The 18,942-nt window shown below is 61.8% G+C and overlaps 2 protein-coding genes across 2 annotated transcripts; both read left to right on the top strand.

Moving 5' to 3' along the window:
- The first annotated feature begins 128 nt into the window (after positions 1-128).
- On the top strand, positions 129-3,547 carry BANF1 (BAF nuclear assembly factor 1). The gene is made up of 3 exons (XM_054398536.1): positions 129-154; positions 1,676-1,806; positions 2,434-3,547. The coding sequence occupies exons 2-3, from the start codon at positions 1,681-1,683 to the stop codon at positions 2,578-2,580; spliced, it is 273 nt and encodes a 90-aa protein (XP_054254511.1). The 5' UTR covers positions 129-154; positions 1,676-1,680; the 3' UTR covers positions 2,581-3,547.
- A 676-nt stretch (positions 3,548-4,223) lies between these two features.
- On the top strand, positions 4,224-16,774 carry MUS81 (MUS81 structure-specific endonuclease subunit). The gene is made up of 17 exons (XM_054398527.1): positions 4,224-4,385; positions 5,275-5,398; positions 5,479-5,624; positions 5,967-6,061; positions 6,456-6,581; positions 6,867-6,932; positions 8,287-8,405; positions 8,957-9,057; positions 9,388-9,504; positions 9,672-9,815; positions 9,906-9,995; positions 13,959-14,051; positions 14,233-14,328; positions 15,305-15,430; positions 16,132-16,235; positions 16,478-16,561; positions 16,708-16,774. The coding sequence occupies exons 1-17, from the start codon at positions 4,224-4,226 to the stop codon at positions 16,772-16,774; spliced, it is 1,860 nt and encodes a 619-aa protein (XP_054254502.1).
- Positions 16,775-18,942: the final 2,168 nt, after the last annotated feature.

Raw genomic sequence — 18,942 nt, 5'->3', positions numbered from 1 at the left:
GCGCCAAGAGCGGCCCCGCGGCCTCCACTTCCGGTTCCGGCTCCTCCCCAGACCAAGGTTCCCCAGCCCCCCTGCCGCCGCCGGAAGTGACGTTGCACGCAGCGCACGCAGCGGGCCCGAGGCGGGAGCGGCCGTTGGAGCGGCGGAGGCGCCGGTGAGGGCCTCCGGAGGCCTCTCTTGTCCCCGCGGGGGGGTCCTGTGTGTCTCTAGGGCGGGTCCGGGCTGTCCCCAGGGCACTCTGCCATGTCCCCGAGGCCGTCCCGGATGTCCCCAAAGCTCTCCGGGGGTGGCCGGTGTGGCCCAGGCCTGGCCCAGGAGGGGCCCTGAAGCCTTCCCGCCCGCGGCCGGCCCCGGCGGCCCCCAGGCTCCCCCTTGGGCTGTCCCCAAGTCCTCTCCACCCCTGAGCCCTTCTCCTGTCCCCATTGTCCCCCCTGAATTCTGTCCCCATTGTCCCCTTAGGGTCCCCCCACCCCTGTCCCCCGCTCAGGTCCCCTCAGTTCTGTCCTCATTGTCCCTTCACGACCCCCGGGGATGTGCCTTTATGTCTCCTCAGGTCCCCTCAGTTCTGTCCCCATTGTCCCCTCAGGGTCTCTCTGGGCTGTGCCTTTATGTCCCCCCCCAGTTCTGTTCCCCTGTCCCCTCTCTCTCCTCTCCCCTGCCCCTCCCCCCTTACCACTGTTCCCCTCCCCCCCACCATGTCCCCAAGCCTCCTTCCTGTTGCCCCCTCCCTGCCCAGCCCTATCCCCCTCCCTCCTCTGCCCTGGGTCCCTGCCTGTCCCCCTCCCTCCTCCCCATGTCCCCTTACTGTCCCCCCCCCCCAGCCCTCTCCTCCTCCCTCCCCCATGTCCCCAACCCTCCCTCCTGTCCCTGCCAACCCCTCACAGTGTCCCCACATCCTCTCCCTGCCCTGTTCCTCTGTGTCCCCCCCAAGCCCTCTCTCCCTTTCCCCTTTCCTCCCCCCATGTCTCTTCTCTTTCATCCTTCCCCTCTCACCCCCCAGCACTCTCCCCTCCCTCCCTCCCCCCTCTCATGTCCCCAAATCCTTTTCCTGTCCTTGTCCCCCCGAGACCCCTCCCCCCCTTAGCAGTGTCCCCTCCCCACCCCTCACCATGTCCCCTCCCTCCTTCCCTCCCCCCTCACCATGTCCCCAACCTTTCTTCTGTCCCCTCCCCCCAGTCCTCTCCCTGTGTCCCCCCAGGTGCCCTCCCCCCCATGTCCCCTTCTTGTGTCCCCCCCAAGCCCTCTCCCCCTCCCTCCTCCCCCTGGGCAGTGCTCCCCTGGCAGTGCCAAGGGGCAGGGTTTGGGGTGCCAAGGGCTGGGCTGAGGGTGCCAGGGGCAGGGTTTGGGGCACCAAGGGCTGGGTTTGGGGTGCCAGGGGCAGGGCTGAGGGTGTCAAGGAGAAGATTTTGGGGCACCAAGGGCTGGGCTGAGGGTGCCAGGGGGAGGCTTTAGGGTGCCAAGGGCAGGGTTTGGGGCACCAAGGGCTGGGCTGAGGGTGCCAGGGGGAGGCTTTAGGATGCCAAGGGCTGGGTTAGGGATGCCAGGGGTGCCCAGGGTAAGGTTTGGAGGTGGGTTTAGGGTGTCAGGGGTGCCAAGGGGAGGCTTGGGGGTGCCAGGGGGAGGCGTAGGGGTGCCAGAGCTGTGCTCTCACCATGTGCTCCCCGTGCCCCCCCAGGTGCCATGTCCTCCACCTCCCAGAAGCACAGAGACTTCGTGGCTGAGCCCATGGGGGAGAAGCCTGTGGGCACCTTGGCTGGCATTGGGGACGTGCTGGGCAAGAAGCTGGAGGAGAAAGGCTTTGACAAGGTGGGGAGCAGCCTGGCACAGCCCTGGGCACGGCCCTGGAGCAGACTGGCACAGCCCTGGGCACGGCCCTGGGGCAGCCACAGCCTGGGGGGAGGGGGGAGAGGGAGGAGGGTGGCACCCAGAGGAGGTTTGGGGGGTGGGGCTGGCACTAAAGGGGGCAAGGAGGGCACTAAGGGGTCTGGGGTGGCACGAAGGGGACAGGAGTGGCACCAAGGGGGACTTTGGGGTGCTGGGAGTGGTACCAAGGGGACAAGAAGGGCCTTGGGGACACAGGGAGGGGACAGGAAGGGTCCTGGGGATACCAGAGAGGGACAAGGAGTCTGTGGGGGACACAGGGAGGGTCTTGGGGATACCAGAGGGGGACAAGGAGGCTGTGGGGGACACAGGGAGGGTCTTGGGGATACCAGAGGGGGACAAGGAGGCTGTGGGGGACACAGGGAGGGTCTTGGCTCCTCTCCCTCTTTCCCCTTCCTTCCCAACCCCTTTCAGCTCCCCCCAGCAGGGAGGTCCCACTGGGAGCCTCTCCTGCGCCCCCTGCTGGGCTGAGAACTTTTCTCCTTTTTGTGTCCTTTCTCTCCCCTCTTCCCTGCTCCTCTCCCCCTCCCCTCCCTCCCCTCCCCCTCCCAGGCCTATGTGGTGCTGGGGCAGTTCCTGGTGCTGCGCAAGGACGAGGAACTGTTCCGGGAGTGGCTGAAGGAGACCTGCGGCGCCAACGCCAAGCAGAGCAGGGACTGCTCCGGCTGCCTGCGCGAGTGGTGCGATGCCTTCCTCTGAGGGGCACAGCTGGCACCTCCCCTGGCGTCCCCCAGCCTTCCCCTGCCCTCCTCTGGCCTCCCCCTGGCAGAGTCCACCCTGAGCTTGGGGGCTCGAAGTGTGCCCCTGGTAGCCTAAAGCCTCTCCCTGGCAGCCCTAACCCAGCCCTTGGTGCCCTAAAGTGTGTCCCTGGCACCCCCTTGGCATCCCTGGCAGCCTAACCTGACCCCTGGCACCCCAAACCCAGCCCCAGGCGCCCCCAACCAGCTCCTTGGCACCCCTGGCACCCCCCAGCCCTCCCCTGCCTTCCCCTGCCCTCTCCTGGCCTACCCCTGCCAACCTCCACCCAGTGTGCCCTTGGCTGCCCTGGCAACATAAATCCACCTCTAATCCAGCCCTTGGTGGCGTAAAGTGTCTCCTTGGCACCTCGTTGGCATCCCTGGCAGCCTACATCCCAAGCCCAGCCCTTGGTGCCCCAAACCATCCTCTTGGCACTCTAAACCCATCCTAAACTTCCTCCCCTGGCATCCTAAACCCATCCCAAACCCAGCCCTTGGCACCCCAAACCCTGCCCTGGGTGCTCCAAACCATCTCCTTGGCACCCCTGGCATCCTGAACCCACCCTAAAGCCTCCTCCTGGCACCCCAAACCCTGCCCTGGGTGCTCCAAACCATCTCCTTGGCACCCCTGGCATCCTGAACCCACCCTAAAGCCTCCTCCTGGCACCCCAAACCCTGCCCTGGGTGCTCCAAAATATCTCCTTGGCACCCCTGGCATCCTGAACCCACCCTAAAGCCTCCTCCTGGCACCCCAAGCCCAGCTCTGGGTGCCCCAAACCTTCCCCTTGGCACCTCCTTGGCATCCCTGGCACCCCAAACCCTGCCCTGGGTGCCCTTAAACCTTTCCCCCCTGCACCTGGCACCCCCAGGCCACCTCTTGGTGCCCCCAGAGCTGCTCCTTGGCCCCCCAGTGCCCATCCCTGGCACCCTCCAACCCCCCCTACTCCCCCCAACCTTGGCACCCCCAACCCCTCCTGGGCAACCCCTGTCCCCCGTGTGCCCCACCCCGTGGTGCTGCCCCCTTCAAGGCCTTGGGGATGCCCAACCCCTCCCCCCCCAACCCCTAGGACCCCAAAACCACCCAGGGGAGGGTCCCCAACTCCTCCCCCCCTCCCCCCCAACTTCGGGGGAGGCTCTACTGACATTGCCCCTCCCCTACGGGGGGGGGGGAGGGGCAGAATTGCATGGGGAGGAGGGGCTGGGGCAATTCTGGGGCCTTGGAGTCCCTTTTTGGGGTGTTTGAGACATTTTGGTCTGAGTCGATTCGTGGGGGTCTGGGGGAGTTTTGAGGGGGGGCTGGGGCTGACCCCTCCCCCCAAAAGGGTTTTGTAAAACAATAAAAAAAGTTTTGTTGTGCTGCACTTGACCCTTCCTGCCCCTAGGGGGCGACAGAAGAGGCCTCAGGCCTCCAGAGCAGTCGAGAGAGGCCTCCAGTGGGGCCTAGAGTGGCTCTGAGGCTTCCGGAGCAGGCGACTGAGTGGAGTCCTCCACTCCCGTGCCTCCCGCATCAGCCAATCACCTCTCAGCTCCTCCCTCCACTTTCGGTTGGCTCTGCCCCGGGCGGGAAATTCTTCGGCGCCGCTTCCCTGGGCCCCGCTCCAGGCCATGGAGGAAGCCTCGGCCGCCGCCGGTTCCGCTCTGCCCTCCCCCGGCCGCCGCCGGCGCCGCCGCACGCCCCGCTCCTCCCCTAATCCTCTCTTCACTCTGTGGTTGCGGGAGTGGAAGGAGCAGGCCGCGGGCACCAGGGCGGCCAAGGCCTACGAGAGGGTGGGGGAAGGGCCTGGGGGGGGCCTGGGGCTGGGGAGGAGGTCTGGGAAGGGTCCGGGGGGGTCCCTGTGAGTCCTGAGGGCTCCCATAGGGGCTGAGGGGGTCCCATGGGTGCTGGGGATCCTAGGGGTGGTGGTGAGGCTCTGGGGATGGGGGCCTGTGGGGGTCCCATAGATGCTGGGGGGACCCTGGGCTGGTCCTATGGGTGCTGGGGGGAGGGCTGGGGTGGTCGGGGGGGGCCTGTGGGTGCTGGAAGGGCTCCTGGGAGGGGTCCCTAAGGGTCCTGCGGGGTCCCATGGGTGCTGCGGAGGGGGGGGCTGAGGGTTCCTGTGATGTCTGGGCGGGGTCCTACAGGGGCTAGGGGTTCCCATGGGTGCTGGGTGCCCTCCCCCCCAGGCCCTGTACCCTTTGCTCCTTGCTCTGTAGACCCCGGGGGAGTCCCATGGGTGCTGGGGGGGGGGGCCGGGGAAGGTCCCCTGGGTGCTGGGGGTCTCTGGGTCCTTCGGGGGGGTCCTATGGGTGCTGGGGGACCCCATGGGTGCTGGGGGATCCCATGGGTGGTGGGGCCTCTGCTGGGTGCCCTGATGGGTGCTGGGAGATTTCTTGGGTGCTGGGGGCTCTGCTGGGTGCTGGGGGATCCCATGGGTGCTGGGGGCTCTGCTGGGTGCTGGGGGATCCCTTGGGTGCTGGGTGCCGTGCTGGGTGCCCTGCTGGGTGCTGGGGGATCTCTTGGGTGCTGGGGGCTCTGCTGGGTGCTGGGGGATCCCATGGGTGCTGGGGGCTCTACTGGGTGCTGGGTGCCCTGCTGGGTGCTGGTGGATCCCTTGGGTGCTGGGTGCCTCTGCTGGGTGCCCTGATGGGTGCCCTGATGGGTGCTGGGTGCCTGCAGGCCCTGCGCTCCCTGGCTCTGTATCCTCTGCCCCTGAGCTCAGGCTCTGCTGCTGCCATCCTGAAGCACTTTGGGCCTCGACTCTGCCACAGACTGCAGCAGAGGCTGAGGAGGCACCGAGCAGGTGCGGAGGGACTGGGAGGGACTGGGAGGGTCCCAGCCTCGTTTGCATCCTCATTTGCATCTCTCCTTCTCCAATCCCAGAGCAAGGCCTCCCCCCCAGCCCCCCCACCAGAACTGAGGCCCAGACAGGAAGTGATGTCACCACTACCACCCAGGCCTGTCCACCACGTGACTACAAGCCCCGTCCCCGCTCTCGGGGCTTTGCCCTCCTATTGGCCCTGCTCAAGGTGAGGGGGTGGGGCTGTGGGAGAGACTGGGAGGGACTGGGAGGGGATTAGGGGAAACTGGGGGGCACTGGGAGGTGCCTGGAAGGGGATTTTGTGGGGCCTGGTTGATACTGGTGGGTACTGGGAGGGTGCTGGGAGTGGATGTAGAGGGACTGGGAATGACTGGGAGGGAACTGGGAGGCAGTCTGCGGGCACTGGAATGGACTGGAAGCAAGTGGGAGGCACTGGGGGGGGACTGGGAAGGGTTTTTGAGGCTACTGGTTTGTACTGGTAGGCACTGGGGTGGACTGGGAGGGCACTGGGAAGCCCCCCCCAGCTTAACCGGAAGCTTCGCCCCCTCAGAGCTCTGAGCCAATCAGAGCGGAGGAGCTGCTGCAGCTGGCCCAGCCCCTCTGCGACCTGCCCCTGAGCCCCGTAAGTGACACCAGTAAGGACCAGTAAGGGCCAGGAGGGCCCAGGGGAGGATCCTGCATTGGCTGCTTCCGTCCAGCAGGTGGCGCTGAGAGACCTCCTGAGGCGGCAACTGGCAGAGCGCCACAGCCACCCCCCCCGGTGAGGGACTGGAGGCAACTGGGAAGGATTGGGGGTCACTGGGAGGGGACTGGGGGTCACTGGGAGGGACTGGGGGTGACTGGGAGGGATTGGGGGTGACTGGGAGGGGACTGGGGGTCACTGGGAGGGACTGGGGGTGACTGGGAGGGGACTGGGGGCGACTGGGAGGGAATGGGGGTCACTGGGAGGGGACTGGGGGTGACTGGGAGGGGATCTGGGGGTCACTGGTTGCTATTGGTCTGTACTGGGAGGTCCTGGGCTGACCTCATTCCTGCCCAGGTACTCCCTGACCCCACGTGGGCGGCTCCTGGCCCTGCAATTGGTCGAGACCTCCCCTCAAGCTCTGCCCAGCACAGAGCTCCCCCTGCTGGAGGATGAGGGAAGTGACCTCCCTTCGGCCCCAGGGTGAGACACTGGGAGGTACTAGGGGTTACTGGGAGGTACTGGAAATACTCGGGGTGGTTATTGGGAGCACTGGGAGGTACTGGAGGTGGTTACTGGGAGGTACTGGGGGTTACTAGGAACATTAGAAGCCACTGGGGGTTGGTTTCTGGGAGGCACTGGGTGTGACTGGGAGCTGCTGGTTTCAGCTTTTCTCTAACTGATGCCTTACTGGGAGGCCCCAGTGCCTTACTGGTACCTTACTGATACCTTACTGGTGCCTTACTGGGACTCCCTGGTGCCCCCCAGCCCCTTCACACTGCAGCCAGGCTCCTACGACCTGATCCTGTGTGCTGACGTCACTGAGGAGTGCGGGTACTGCCCACTGCCAGCCCTAGCCACGCCCATTTCTGGCCCAGCCACACCCACTTCTGGCCCAGACCACACCCCCAGTCTAACCCCTGCCCCCTTCTTGTCTAAACCCCACTCACTTCCAGTCTAAACGACAACCCCTGGGCTAAACTGCACCCACTTCCTGTCTAAGCCCCACCCCCTCTGATCAAACTCCTTCCCTTCAAGTCTACACTACCCTGCCCCTTCCTGTCTAAGCCCTGCCCTCTTCCAGCTGAAATTCCAGTCAGTTCCCCATATAAGCCCCACCCTCTTCCACCACCAGCCCTACCTCTTTTTTAGGAAGCCCCACCCACTTCGGGTCCAGTCCCCACCCCTTTCATGCCTAAGCCCTCACTATTTCCAGCCTGAAAAAGGAAACCCCGCCCACTTCTAGCCCAAGCCCCGCCCTCTTCTGGCCCAACCCTTCCTCATCTCCTCTACCTCAGCCTAAACTTTGCTCCCTTCCTCTCTAGCTCCTCCCTCCCAAGCCCTGCCCTTTTCTGCTCTAAGCCCCACCCCCTTCCATGCTAACCTCCTCCATGTCAAACCTAAGCCCCGCCTTCTTCTGGTCTAAGCCACGCCCCTTTTTAGTCCCAATTCTGCCCCCCTCCAGTCCAACCCCCCCCCTTTCAGCCTTACCTGCAGCCCTTCTGCTCTAAGCCCCACCCACTTCCGGCCTAGGCCCTGCCCACTTCCTGCTTAAGACTCCCAGCCCCTTCCAGAGTAAGGTCCACCCCCTACCCTGTGTAAGCCACGCCCCCTCCCGGGGCTAGCCCCTTCCCTTTCCCCCATCTCAATTTCTTTCCTTACACTTTAACACTTCCTGGTTTCAGTCCAACCCCTGATCCACTTCCGGTCTAAGCCCCACCCACTTCTGATTTAACCACGCCCACTTCTGGTCTGAGCACTGCACCCCTCTGGGTCTAAAGCCCTGCCCACTTCCAGTGTAACCTCCCCCAGCCCTTCCAAACTCTCTTCTGGGCTAAGCCCCGCCCCCTACTGCCCCAAACCACGCCCACTCTCTGTCTGGACTCTGCCTTCTTCCTCTCCTGGTCTAAGCTCTGCTACTTTGATCTAACCCATGCCCACTTCCGGCACAAAACTCCATCCACTTCCTGCCAAAGCCCCACCCACTTCTGAGTGAAGTCCTGCCCACTTCCTGCCATAGCCCCACCCACTTCCAGCCTGGGCTCAATCAGTTCCATGGCTAAACCCTCAGTCCTACTGGTCTGAAAAAGAAGAGGGTGGGGGGGTGGAGACCACACCCCCCATTGTGTCAAGCCCCACCCCTCCGGTCCAAGCCCCGCCCCCATCTGACACTGCTGCTGCCCCCCAGGGGGGGTCGCTTGCGGGGCCTGGTCCCAGCCCTGCTCAGCCGCTCCAGGCAGGTCCTGAGGAGAAGACTTCCCGTGGGAGACTTCCTGTGGGTGGCCAGGGAGAGGAACCCAGTCCCAGGTACTGGGGGGGACTGGGAGGGACTGGGGGGGCACTGGGAGGTGCGAAGAGGGGTCTGGGAGGGGATTGGGAGGTGCTGGGAGGGGACTGGTGAGCACTGGGATGTCACAGGGATGGACTGGGAGGCACTGGGATGGGACTGGTGAGCACTGGGATGTCACAGGGAGGGACTGGGAGGCACTGGGATGGGACTGGTGAATACTGAGATGTCACTGGGAGGCACTGGGATGGGACTGGTGAGCACTGGGATGTCACAGGAAGGGAATGGGAGGCACTGGGATGGGACTGGCGAGCACTGAGATGTCACTGGGAGGCACTGGGATGTCACAGGGAGGGACTGGGATGGGACTGGTGAGTACTGAGATGTCACTGGGAGGCACTGGGATGGGACTGGTGAGCACTGGGATGTCACAGGGAGGGACTGGGAGTGGCTTTGGAAGCCCCGGCAGCTACTGGGATGAACTGGTTGATACTGGTGGGCACTGGGAGGGGAATGGGAGGGTATTTGGAGGGGAACTGGTCCATACTGGTCCATACTGGGTCACCCCCAGGCAGGGCCCCCCGGGAGCTGGTCCTGGACTGGGTGGTGGAGAGGAAAACAGCCTCGGACCTAGGCAGCAGCATCTGTGATGGGAGGTACCGGGAGCAGAAGGTACTGGGAGGGACTGGATGGCATTGGGAGGGACTGAGAGGCACTGGGAGAGACTGGATGGCACTGGGAGGGACTGGGAGGTACTGGGAGCCCAAATTCTCTGCTTCCCTAGCTCTTAGTCATGTTTACTGGTCCATACTGGTCCTTACTGGTCCATACTGGTGCCCTCCCAGTTGAGACTCGGTCAGTGTGTGGGTGGCTGGGGTGAGTACTGGGTGTTACTGGTGTGACTGGGAGGCACTGGGAGCCCCAGTTCTGTGCTGTCCTGGCTCATCCTGGTGCCTACTGCTACATACTGGTCCTTACTGGCCCATACTGGTGCCCTCCCAGTTCCGTCTGGGGCGCTGCGGCCTGCGCTGCCCAATCTACCTCCTGGAGATGCCCAGCAGGGGGCAGCAGCTCCCAGTGCCCCTCCGCACCCTGCGCCAGGCCGCGGCCAGCACACAGGTACTGGGAGGGACTGGGAGGGACTGGGAGGGGATTGGGATAGACTGGGAGGGGACTGGGAAGGGAATGGGAGGGACTGGAAGGGGATGGAAGGGCATTGGTCTCTAACTGGTGAGTACTGGTGTGTACTGCTCTAATTGGTGCCTAATTGGTGTGTACTGGTGCAGATTGGTGTGTACTGGTGTATATTGGTGTGTACTGGTGTACACTGGTATGTACTGGTGTGCACTGCTGTGCGCTGGTGTGTGCTGGTGTGTACTGGTATGTACTGGTGTGCACTGCTGTGTGCTGGTGTGTACTGGTGTACACTGGTATGTACTGGTGTGCACTGGTGTGTGCTGGTGTGTACTGGTGTGTGCTGGTGCGTACTGGTGTGTACTGGTGTGCACTGCTGTGTGCAGGTGTGTGCTGGTGTGTACTGGTATGTACTGGTGTGCACTGGTGTGTGCTGGTGTGTACTGGTGTACACTGGTATGTACTGGTGTGCACTGGTATGTGCTGGTGTGTGCTGGTGCGTACTGGTGTGTACTGGTGTGCACTGGTGTGTACTGGTGTGTGCTGGTGCGTACTGGTGTGTACTGGTGTGCACTGGTGTGTGCTGGTGCGTACTGGTGTGTACTGGTGTGCACTGCTGTGTGCTGGTGTGTGCTGGTGTGTACTGGTGTACACTGGTGTGTGCCGGTGTGTGCTGGTGTGTATTGGTGTGTGCTGGTGTGTACTGGTGTGTACTGGTGTGCGCTGGTGTGTGCTGGTGTGTACTGGTGTGTGCTGGTGCGTACTGGTGTGTACTGGTGTGCACTGCTGTGTGCTGGTGTGTGCTGGTGTGTGCTGGTGTGTACTGGTGTGTACTGGTGTGTGCCGGTGTGTACTGGTGTGTACTGGTGTGTACTGGTGTGTGCTGGTGCGTGCTGGTGTGTACTGGTGTGTATTGGTGTGTGCTGGTGCGTACTGGTGTGTACTGGTGTGTACTGGTGTGCACTGCTGTGTGCTGGTGTGTGCTGGTGTGTACTGGTGTGTACTGGTGTGTGCCGGTGTGTACTGGTGTGTACTGGTGTGTACTGGTGTGTGCTGGTGCGTGCTGGTGTGTACTGGTGTGTATTGGTGCGTGCTGGTGCGTACTGGTGTGTGCTGGTGTGTGCTGGTGTGTACCGGTGTGTGCCGGTGTGTACTGGTGTGTGCTGGTGTGTGCTGGTATGTGCTGGTGTACACTGGTGTGAACTGGTGTGCACTGCTGTGTGCAGGTGTGTGCTGGTGTGTGCTGGTGTGTACTGGTGTGTGCTGGTGTGTACTGGTGTGTACTGGTGTGTGCTGGTGTGTGCCGGTGTGTGCCGGTGTGTACTGGTGTGTACTGGTGTGTACTGGTGTGTGCTGGTGTGTGCTGGTGCGTGCTGGTGTGTACTGGTGTGTATTGGTGTGTGCTGGTGCGTACTGGTGTGTGCTGGTGTGTGCCGGTGTGTACCGGTGTGTGCTGGTGTGTGCTGGTGTGTGCCGGTGTGTACCGGTGTGTGCTGGTGTGTGCTGGTGTGTGCTGGTGCGTGCTGGTGTGTGCCGGTGTGTACTGGTGCGTGCTGGTGTGTGCTGGTGTGTGCTGGTGCGTGCTGGTGTGTGCCGGTGTGTACCGGTGTGTGCTGGTGTGTGCTGGTGTGTGCTGGTGTGTACTGGTGCGTGCTGGTGTGTACTGGTGTGTGCTGGTGTGTGCCGGTGTGTACTGGTGTGTACTGGTGTGTACTGGTGTGTGCTGGTGCGTACTGGTGTGTGCTGGTGTGTGCTGGTATGTGCTGGTGTACACTGGTGTGTACTGGTGTGCACTGCTGTGTGCAAGTGTGTGCTGGTGTGTACTGGTGTGTGCTGGTGTGTACTGGTGTGTACTGGTGTGTGCTGGTGTGTACTGGTGTGTGCTGGTGCGTACTGGTGTGTACTGGTGTGCACTGCTGTGTGCTGGTGTGTGCTGGTGTGTGCTGGTGTGTGCTGGTGTGTACTGGTGTGTACTGGTGTGTGCTGGTGTGTACTGGTGTGTGCTGGTGCGTACTGGTGTGTACTGGTGTGCACTGCTGTGTGCTGGTGTGTGCTGGTGTGTACTGGTGTGTACTGGTGTGTGCCGGTGTGTGCCGGTGTGTACTGGTGTGTACTGGTGTGTGCCGGTGTGTACTGGTGTGTACTGGTGTGTACTGGTGCGTACTGGTGTGTGCTGGTGCGTGCTGGTGTGTACTGGTGTGTATTGGTGTGTGCTGGTGCGTACTGGTGTGTGCTGGTGTGTACCGGTGTGTGCCGGTGTGTACTGGTGTGTGCTGGTGTGTGCTGGTATGTGCTGGTGTACACTGGTGTGTACTGGTGTGCACTGCTGTGTGCAGGTGTGTGCTGGTGTGTACTGGTGTGTGCTGGTGTGTACTGGTGTGTGCTGGTGTGTACTGGTGTGTACTGGTGTGTGCTGGTGTGTGCCGGTGTGTACTGGTGTGTACTGGTGTGTACTGGTGTGTGCTGGTGCGTACTGGTGTGTGCTGGTGTGTACTGGTGTGTGCTGGTGTGTGCTGGTATGTGCTGGTGTACCCTGGTGTGTACTGGTGTGCACTGCTGTGTGCAGGTGTGTGCTGGTGTGTACTGGTGTGTGCTGGTGTGTACTGGTGTGTACTGGTGTGTGCTGGTGTGTACTGGTGTGTGCTGGTGCGTACTGGTGTGTACTGGTGTGCACTGCTGTGTGCTGGTGTGTGCTGGTGTGTGCTGGTGTGTACTGGTGTGTGCTGGTGTGTACTGGTGTGTGCTGGTGCGTACTGGTGTGTACTGGTGTGCACTGCTGTGTGCTGGTGTGTGCTGGTGTGTACTGGTGTGTACTGGTGTGTGCCGGTGTGTACTGGTGTGTACTGGTGTGTACTGGTGCGTACTGGTGTGTGCTGGTGCGTGCTGGTGTGTACTGGTGTGTATTGGTGTGTGCTGGTGCGTACTTGTGTGTGCTGGTGTGTACCGGTGTGTGCTGGTATGTGCTGGTGTACACTGGTGTGTACTGGTGTGCACTGCTGTGTGCAGGTGTGTGCTGGTGTGTACTGGTGTGTGCTGGTGTGTACTGGTGTGTACTGGTGTGTGCTGGTGTGTGCCGGTGTGTACTGGTGTGTACTGGTGTGTACTGGTGTGTGCTGGTGCATGCTGGTGTGTACTGGTGTGTATTGGTGTGTGCTGGTGCGTACTGGTGTGTGCTGGTGTGTGCCGGTGTGTACCGGTGTGTGCTGGTGTGTACTGGTGTGTGCTGGTGTGTACTGGTGTGCTGGTGTGTACTGGTGTGTGCCGGTGTGTACTGGTGTGTACTGGTGTGTACTGGTGTGTGCTGGTGCGTGCTGGTGTGTACTGGTGTGTATTGGTGTGTGCTGGTGCGTGCTGGTGCGTGCTGGTGTGTGCTGGTGTGTACTGGTGCGTGCTGCTGTGTGCTGGTGTGTGCGGGTGTGTGCCGGTGTGCTGGTGTGTACTGATGTGTACTGGTGTGTGCTGGTGTGTGCCGGTGTGTACCGGTGTGTACTGGTGTGTGCTGGTGTGTGCTGGTGCGTGCTGGTGCGTACTGGTGTGTGCTGGTGCGTACTGGTGCGTGCTGGTGCGTGCTGGTGTGTGCTGGTGTGTGCTGGTGTGTACCGGTGTGTGCTGGTGTGTACTGATGTGTACTGGTGCGTGCTGGTGCGTGCTGGTGTGTACCGGTGTGTGCTGGTGTGCTGGTGTACTGGTGCGTGCTGGTGTGTGCTGGTGTGTACTGGTGTGTGCTGGTGTGTGCTGGTGTGTGCTGGTGTGTACCGGTGTGTGCCGGTGTGTACTGATGTGTACTGGTGCGTGCTGGTGCGTGCTGGTGTGTACTGGTGTGTGCTGGTGTGTGCTGGTGTGTGCTGGTGTGTACCGGTGTGTGCTGATGTGTACTGGTGCGTGCTGGTGCGTGCTGGTGCGTGCTGGTGTGTACTGGTGTGTGCTGGTGCGTACTGGTGTGTGCTGGTGCGTGCTGGTGTGTGCTGGTGTGTGCTGGTGTGTGCTGGTGTGTACCGGTGTGTGCTGGTGTGTACTGATGTGTACTGGTGCGTGCTGGTGCGTGCTGGTGTGTGCCGGTGTGTACCGGTGTGTACTGGTGTGTGCTGGTGTGTGCTGGTGTGTACCGGTGTGTGCTGGTGTGTGCTGGTGTGTGCCGGTGTGTACTGGTGTGTGCTGGTGTGTGCTGGTGTGTGCTGGTGTGTACCGGTGCGTACTGGTGTGTGCTGGTGTGTGCTGGTGCGTGCCGGTGCGTACTGGTGTGTGCTGGTGTGTGCTGGTGTGTGCTGGTGCGTACTGGTGTGTGCTGGTGTGTACTGCTGTGTGCTGGTGTGTACAGGTGTGTGCTGGTGTGTGCCGGTGTGTACTGGTGTGTACTGGTGTGTGCCGGTGTGTTCTGGTGTGTACCGGTGTGTGCTGGTGCGTACTGGTGTGTGCTGCTGTGTACTGGTGTGCCCCAGTGCATACCGGTGCGTACTGGTGTGTACTGGTGTGCCCCGGTGCGTACCGGTGCGTACCGGTGCGTACCGGTGTGTACTGGTGTGTACCGGTGCGTACCGGTGTGTACTGGTGTGTACCGGTGTGTACTGGTGTGTACTGGTGTGTACTGGTGTGTACCAGTGTGTACTGGTGTGTGCTGGTGTGTGCTGGTGCGTACTGGTGTGTGCTGCTGTGTACTGGTGTGCCCCAGTGCATACCGGTGCGTACTGGTGTGTACTGGTGTGTACTGGGCAGGTGTCGGATGGGTTCCTGCTGCGCTGGACCAAGGGCCCTGAGCACTCTGCTGCCTTCCTGGCGGCCCTGGGGGATGGACTGCAGAGGAGATACTCGGTGAGGCCTACTGGGAGCTCTGGGAGCACTGGGAATGGGTCCCATCCATACTGGGAACATGGGGAGTGAGACCCAGCCCATATTGGGAGCATTGAGAATGGGTCCCAGTCCATACTGAGGGCTCTGGAAATGGTTCTCATTCATACTGGGAGCACTGGGACTGGTTCCCAACCCTTACTGGGAGCAGTGGGAGGCCTTACTGGGAAGCCTTACTGGGGGCACTGGGAGCACTGGGACTGATTCCCAGCCCATACTGGGAGCATGGGAGGGCACACTGTGAGCACTGGGAAGCCTTCCCAGCCTGTACTGGGAGGCACTGGAGCTCCCAAGTCTGTTACTGGTCCTTACTGGTCCCATACCAATTCCAACTGGGTTGCTGTGGGCTGATTGGGGACCAAATTTGGGTCACTTTGGGTCACTCTGGCTCTTTTTGGGTCATTTTATTTCCATTTTGGGTCACTTTGGGTCTATTTTGGATCATTTTAGGTTGGTTTGGCTCATTTTGGGTCACTTTGTGTCTGTTTTTAGTCACTTGGGGTCCATTTTTGGTCACTTTGTGTCACTTTATGTCCATTTGTGGTCATTTTATGTCGCTTTGGGTCATTTTGGATCACTTTGGGTCATTCTAGGTCACTTTGTGTCTGTTTTTGGTCATTTTGGTTCCGTTTTTATTCACTTTGGATCATTTTGGGTCACTTTAGGTCACTTTGTGTCCATTTTTTGTCATTCTGGCTCACTTTGTGTCCATTTTAGTTGTTTTGGGTCACTTTGAGTCACTTTGATGTCACTTGTGTCCGTTTTGGCTCATTTCGTGTCTATTTTGTGTCATTTTAGGTCACTTTGGGTAATTTTGTGTTCCTTTAGAATCACTTCAGGTCATTTTGGGTCACTTTCAGTCCATTTTTGTCATTTTGGGTCCCTTTGGGTCCATTTTGGGTCCTTTTGGGTCACTTTGGGTCCTTTTCTGTTCCCCCAGGGGCGCCCCCTGCAGGCTTGGCTTGGGGATTTGGATGGGAGGGGTCCCCCTGAGCTGCCCCCCCCGGGGGTCCCCTGCCCCCTCCTCACCTGGGACAGGCTGAGGGAGGAGGGGGCCAAGAGCAGGGTAAGGGGGGGGAGGCATCTGGGGGGGCAAAGGGGGTCTGGAGGCGTTGGGGGGGGTCCCAAAGGGGTATTTTGGGGCCTGGGGGAGTCCTAAGGTGGGGGTTGGGGGTCTGTGAGGTGGTCTTAAGGGAGGGGTTGAGTTTCAGGTAGGGGGGGCTTAAGGGGGGGGGGGGGGGTGTGGGAGGTCCTAAGGGCAGGATTGGGGGTTGGGGGGGGCAAAATGGGATCTAGGAGGGTTGAGGGGGGTTTGAAGGGGGGTCTGAGGGCCTGGGGAGGGTCTTAAGGTGGAGATTGGGGGTAGGGGCGGGGCAAAATGGGGTGAGGAGTCTTGGGGGGGGGCACAGGGGTCCCTAGGGTGGATTGGGGTCTGCAGGGGGTAAAATGGGGTCTGGGGGGGAGCAAAGGGGGTCCCCAAGTGGGTAAAATGGGGGGGGAAAAGGGCTTCCTGGGGGGGGTGTCAAAATAGGATCTGTGGGGGGGAGGGGGCTGGAGGAATAAATAGGGGTCAGGGGGGATGAAATGGGGTCGGGGGGATTCCCTGAAGGGGGGGTGGGGGTCTGGGGGTGGCACAGAGGTCCTTAGGGGGTGGAGGTAAAATGGGGGGAGGGCAAATGGAGGCTTGGGGGAGCCAGCCCTAAGGGGGGGTCTGGGGTCTGGGGGGGGTTCCTGGGGGGCCCCCAGGCTGATTGGTTCCCTCCTCAGCCCCAGACTGTGGGGGAGGTCTTTGCCAGGCAGCTGCTGCAGGTCAGGGGAGTCAGCCCCGGGGTGGCCAGAGGGGTCCTGAGCTGCTTCCCAACCCCAGCCAGGTACTGGGAGAGACTAGGGGGGACTGGGAGGGGATTGGGAGGGACTAGGAGGGGATTGGGAGGGGACTGGGAGGGACTGGGAGGGGATTGAGAGGAGACTGGGAGGGGATTGGGAGGGACTGGGAGGGGTTTGGGAGGGACTGTGAGGGGATTGGGAGAGGAATGGGAGGGGACTGGGAGGGGATTAGGAGGGACTGGTGGGGAACTGGTCTGAAATAGTTGGGCCCCAATCCCCCCCCCAGCTTACTGGAAGCCCTCCGGAACTGCAAGGACCCCCAGGAGGGGGAGAAGCTGCTGGGGGCCCTGCCCAGAGACCCCCCCAACAGGTGAGACCCTCCCACTCCTTTCCAGTCCCCTCCCAGTCCCTCCCACTCCCTTCCAGTCCCCTTCCAGTCCCTTCCAGTCCCCTCCCAGTCCCCAAACCCAGTCCCCCCCAGTCCCATCCTCACTCTCCTATCTCTTCTCCCCACAGGTCCCTGGGCCCTGCCCTGGGCCGGACCCTGGCACAGCTCTATGGGACCCTGGGACCTCTGTCCTGAGGGGGAGGAGAGGACAGTGGCTGCCACCCCCCAGTGTCCCCTGCGCCCCCCCCCCCCCACTGTCCTCTCCCTGTCCCCCCACTGTCCCCTTTGTGCCAGGATGGCAGTGGGAGTCCTGGGGACAGGGTGAGGCCAGGCCTGCTGCACCCAGTCCAGGCCTGCTCCAGGCCTGCTCCAGGCCTGCTCCCTGTGGCCTGTGCCTGTCTCCTGTGGATCTGCTGCCATCCAGTCAGGTTCTGTCTCTGCCCCTCCCTACTCTCTCTCCTTTGCCTTAAGTCCCTTTGAGGTGTTACAAAGATGCCTTGAGCCAAGTCAATAACCCAAGCGACCTTTATTGACACCCCCGTGGGGACGTCCCTGTGTGGGTAACCACAGCACAGCCAACAGCACTGGGTGTGGCGGTGCCTCAGCTCCCCTGCACCCACCCCGCACAGGACAGCTCCTCACCTTTTATACCCCGGCTCACAGACATGTGCAAATGCTTGCTTGGAGAAGACCCCAGAAGCCTCCTCCCCTTAGTTCTGGTGCCTTGTGCAGCCGCAGTCGCGCTCCGAGGGTCTCCCCCTTCCCTCTCGGGTGGCCGTGGGATGCAGTCAGTGGTCTTCCTCGGTTGTCCTTGCTCTGACCTTGCTGCCTCGCACGTGCGGACTTAGTTTTGTTCCAGGACGTCTCGTGACGTTCAGGCACCAAGCTGACTTCCAACCGTGTGTGGTTCTGGCAGGTGACAACCAACTGGAACTTCTGGGTACTTCTCACTCCAAGTCAGCCGAGTCACACCTCTCACCGGGCTTTGGGGAAAATTCCTTCTTCTTCGATTCCAAATGGCTCCGAGGCTGTTCCTGGGCTGTGTTGTGAGACCAGGCCCCACCAGGCCAAGCCCAAGCCCAAAGCCTTGGGCCTGGGCCAGTCCCCTGCAGGGGCTGGCCCTGGCCCTGGCTCCCTGGCCCCGGCCCCCTCTGCTCACTGCTGCCCTGGCAGCAGAGCTGAGCTGGCAGCGGCGCTCTGGGGGCTGCTGTGGCAAGGAGAGGTAGGGGGCAGCGTGGGGGCTGGATTGCAGCAGAGGCTCCTGTGGGGAGCTCTGGGGGTTTGGAGGCTTTGTGCTGGCAGGTGCCCGGCGGCTGCTGTGCTAAAGGGCAGCGGCTGGGCTGAGGGCCAGGCCCAGGGGGGGAGCCCAGGCCAGGCTGTGCCCTGGCTGCCGTGGGGGTGGCAACCGTGGGTGCTGTGCTGATCCTGAGCTTAGGAGCGCCTGGGGCTGGTGGCAGCTCTGGGGTGGTTTGGCTGTGCTAGGGGTGGTGGCATCAAAGGTCTCTGTGCACTCCACCCCCTTCCTGTGGGGGTCTGCTGAGCCCAGTCCTGTGCTGCCAGCAGTACCTCAAGTGACCCCAGCCCCATTGCATGGTTTTGGGGACCCTCTAATTGCAGGATGCCCCCAACCCCCCTGCCCCCTGTGCTGCTCCACAGGAGTTCCAGATTCCCCCCCCCAGGTGTTTAGTTTTGGGGTCCCCTGACTTGTGAGGGGGAACCCTGTGATTTTGGGGGACCCATTGGGTTTTGGGGGTCTCCCTCCCCACCATGTGGAGGCCATGGAGCTCCAGGCCACATTAGCAATGGAAACTGAACATGGACCCAAAAGTGCTCCTCTGGATCCTTTAAAATATTCTACTGGACTCAAAAATGGCCCTGGGGGATCCCAGAATGGGTCCTGGAACTCAGAATGTTCCCCGATGGGGATGCCCCCAGTGGGGCCCAGGACCCTACAATGGCCTCCAAGGAACTTCAAATAGCAGCTTGGGACCCCAGAATCCTTTCCATGGACTCCTTACTTAGTTTCCCTGCTGGCATCTCCAAATTGCCCCCAGGGACCCCAAGATGGTTCCCCTGGATGCCCAAAATGACCTCTGAGATCCCCAAATGGCCCCAGGGCTTGTGGGGTGGTTTCTTAGTTGGTTTTGGGTGAGGGGTGGCCATGGAGGGTGGCACCTCTGGTCCCAGCTGTCCCTGCAGCCTCTTTTCAGGCTGCAGTTGCCCAGAGCTGCTCCTCTGTCGGGAGTCCTGGGGGGGTCTACTGTGGGGGTTGGGGTCAGCACCCCAGCCCCCAACACCCCCCACAAACAGCCCTACCCTCTCTGGGGGCTGCAGGGCAGGCAGGCAGGTCCCAAAGCCAAGCT

This window comes from Indicator indicator, unplaced genomic scaffold, assembly GCF_027791375.1.
Source record: "Indicator indicator isolate 239-I01 unplaced genomic scaffold, UM_Iind_1.1 iindUn_scaffold_63, whole genome shotgun sequence".
NCBI classification, from domain to species: Eukaryota; Metazoa; Chordata; class Aves; order Piciformes; family Indicatoridae; genus Indicator; species Indicator indicator.
Note: the sequence above shows the minus strand (reverse complement) of the source record. Positions and strands in the feature narration are given on the sequence as shown.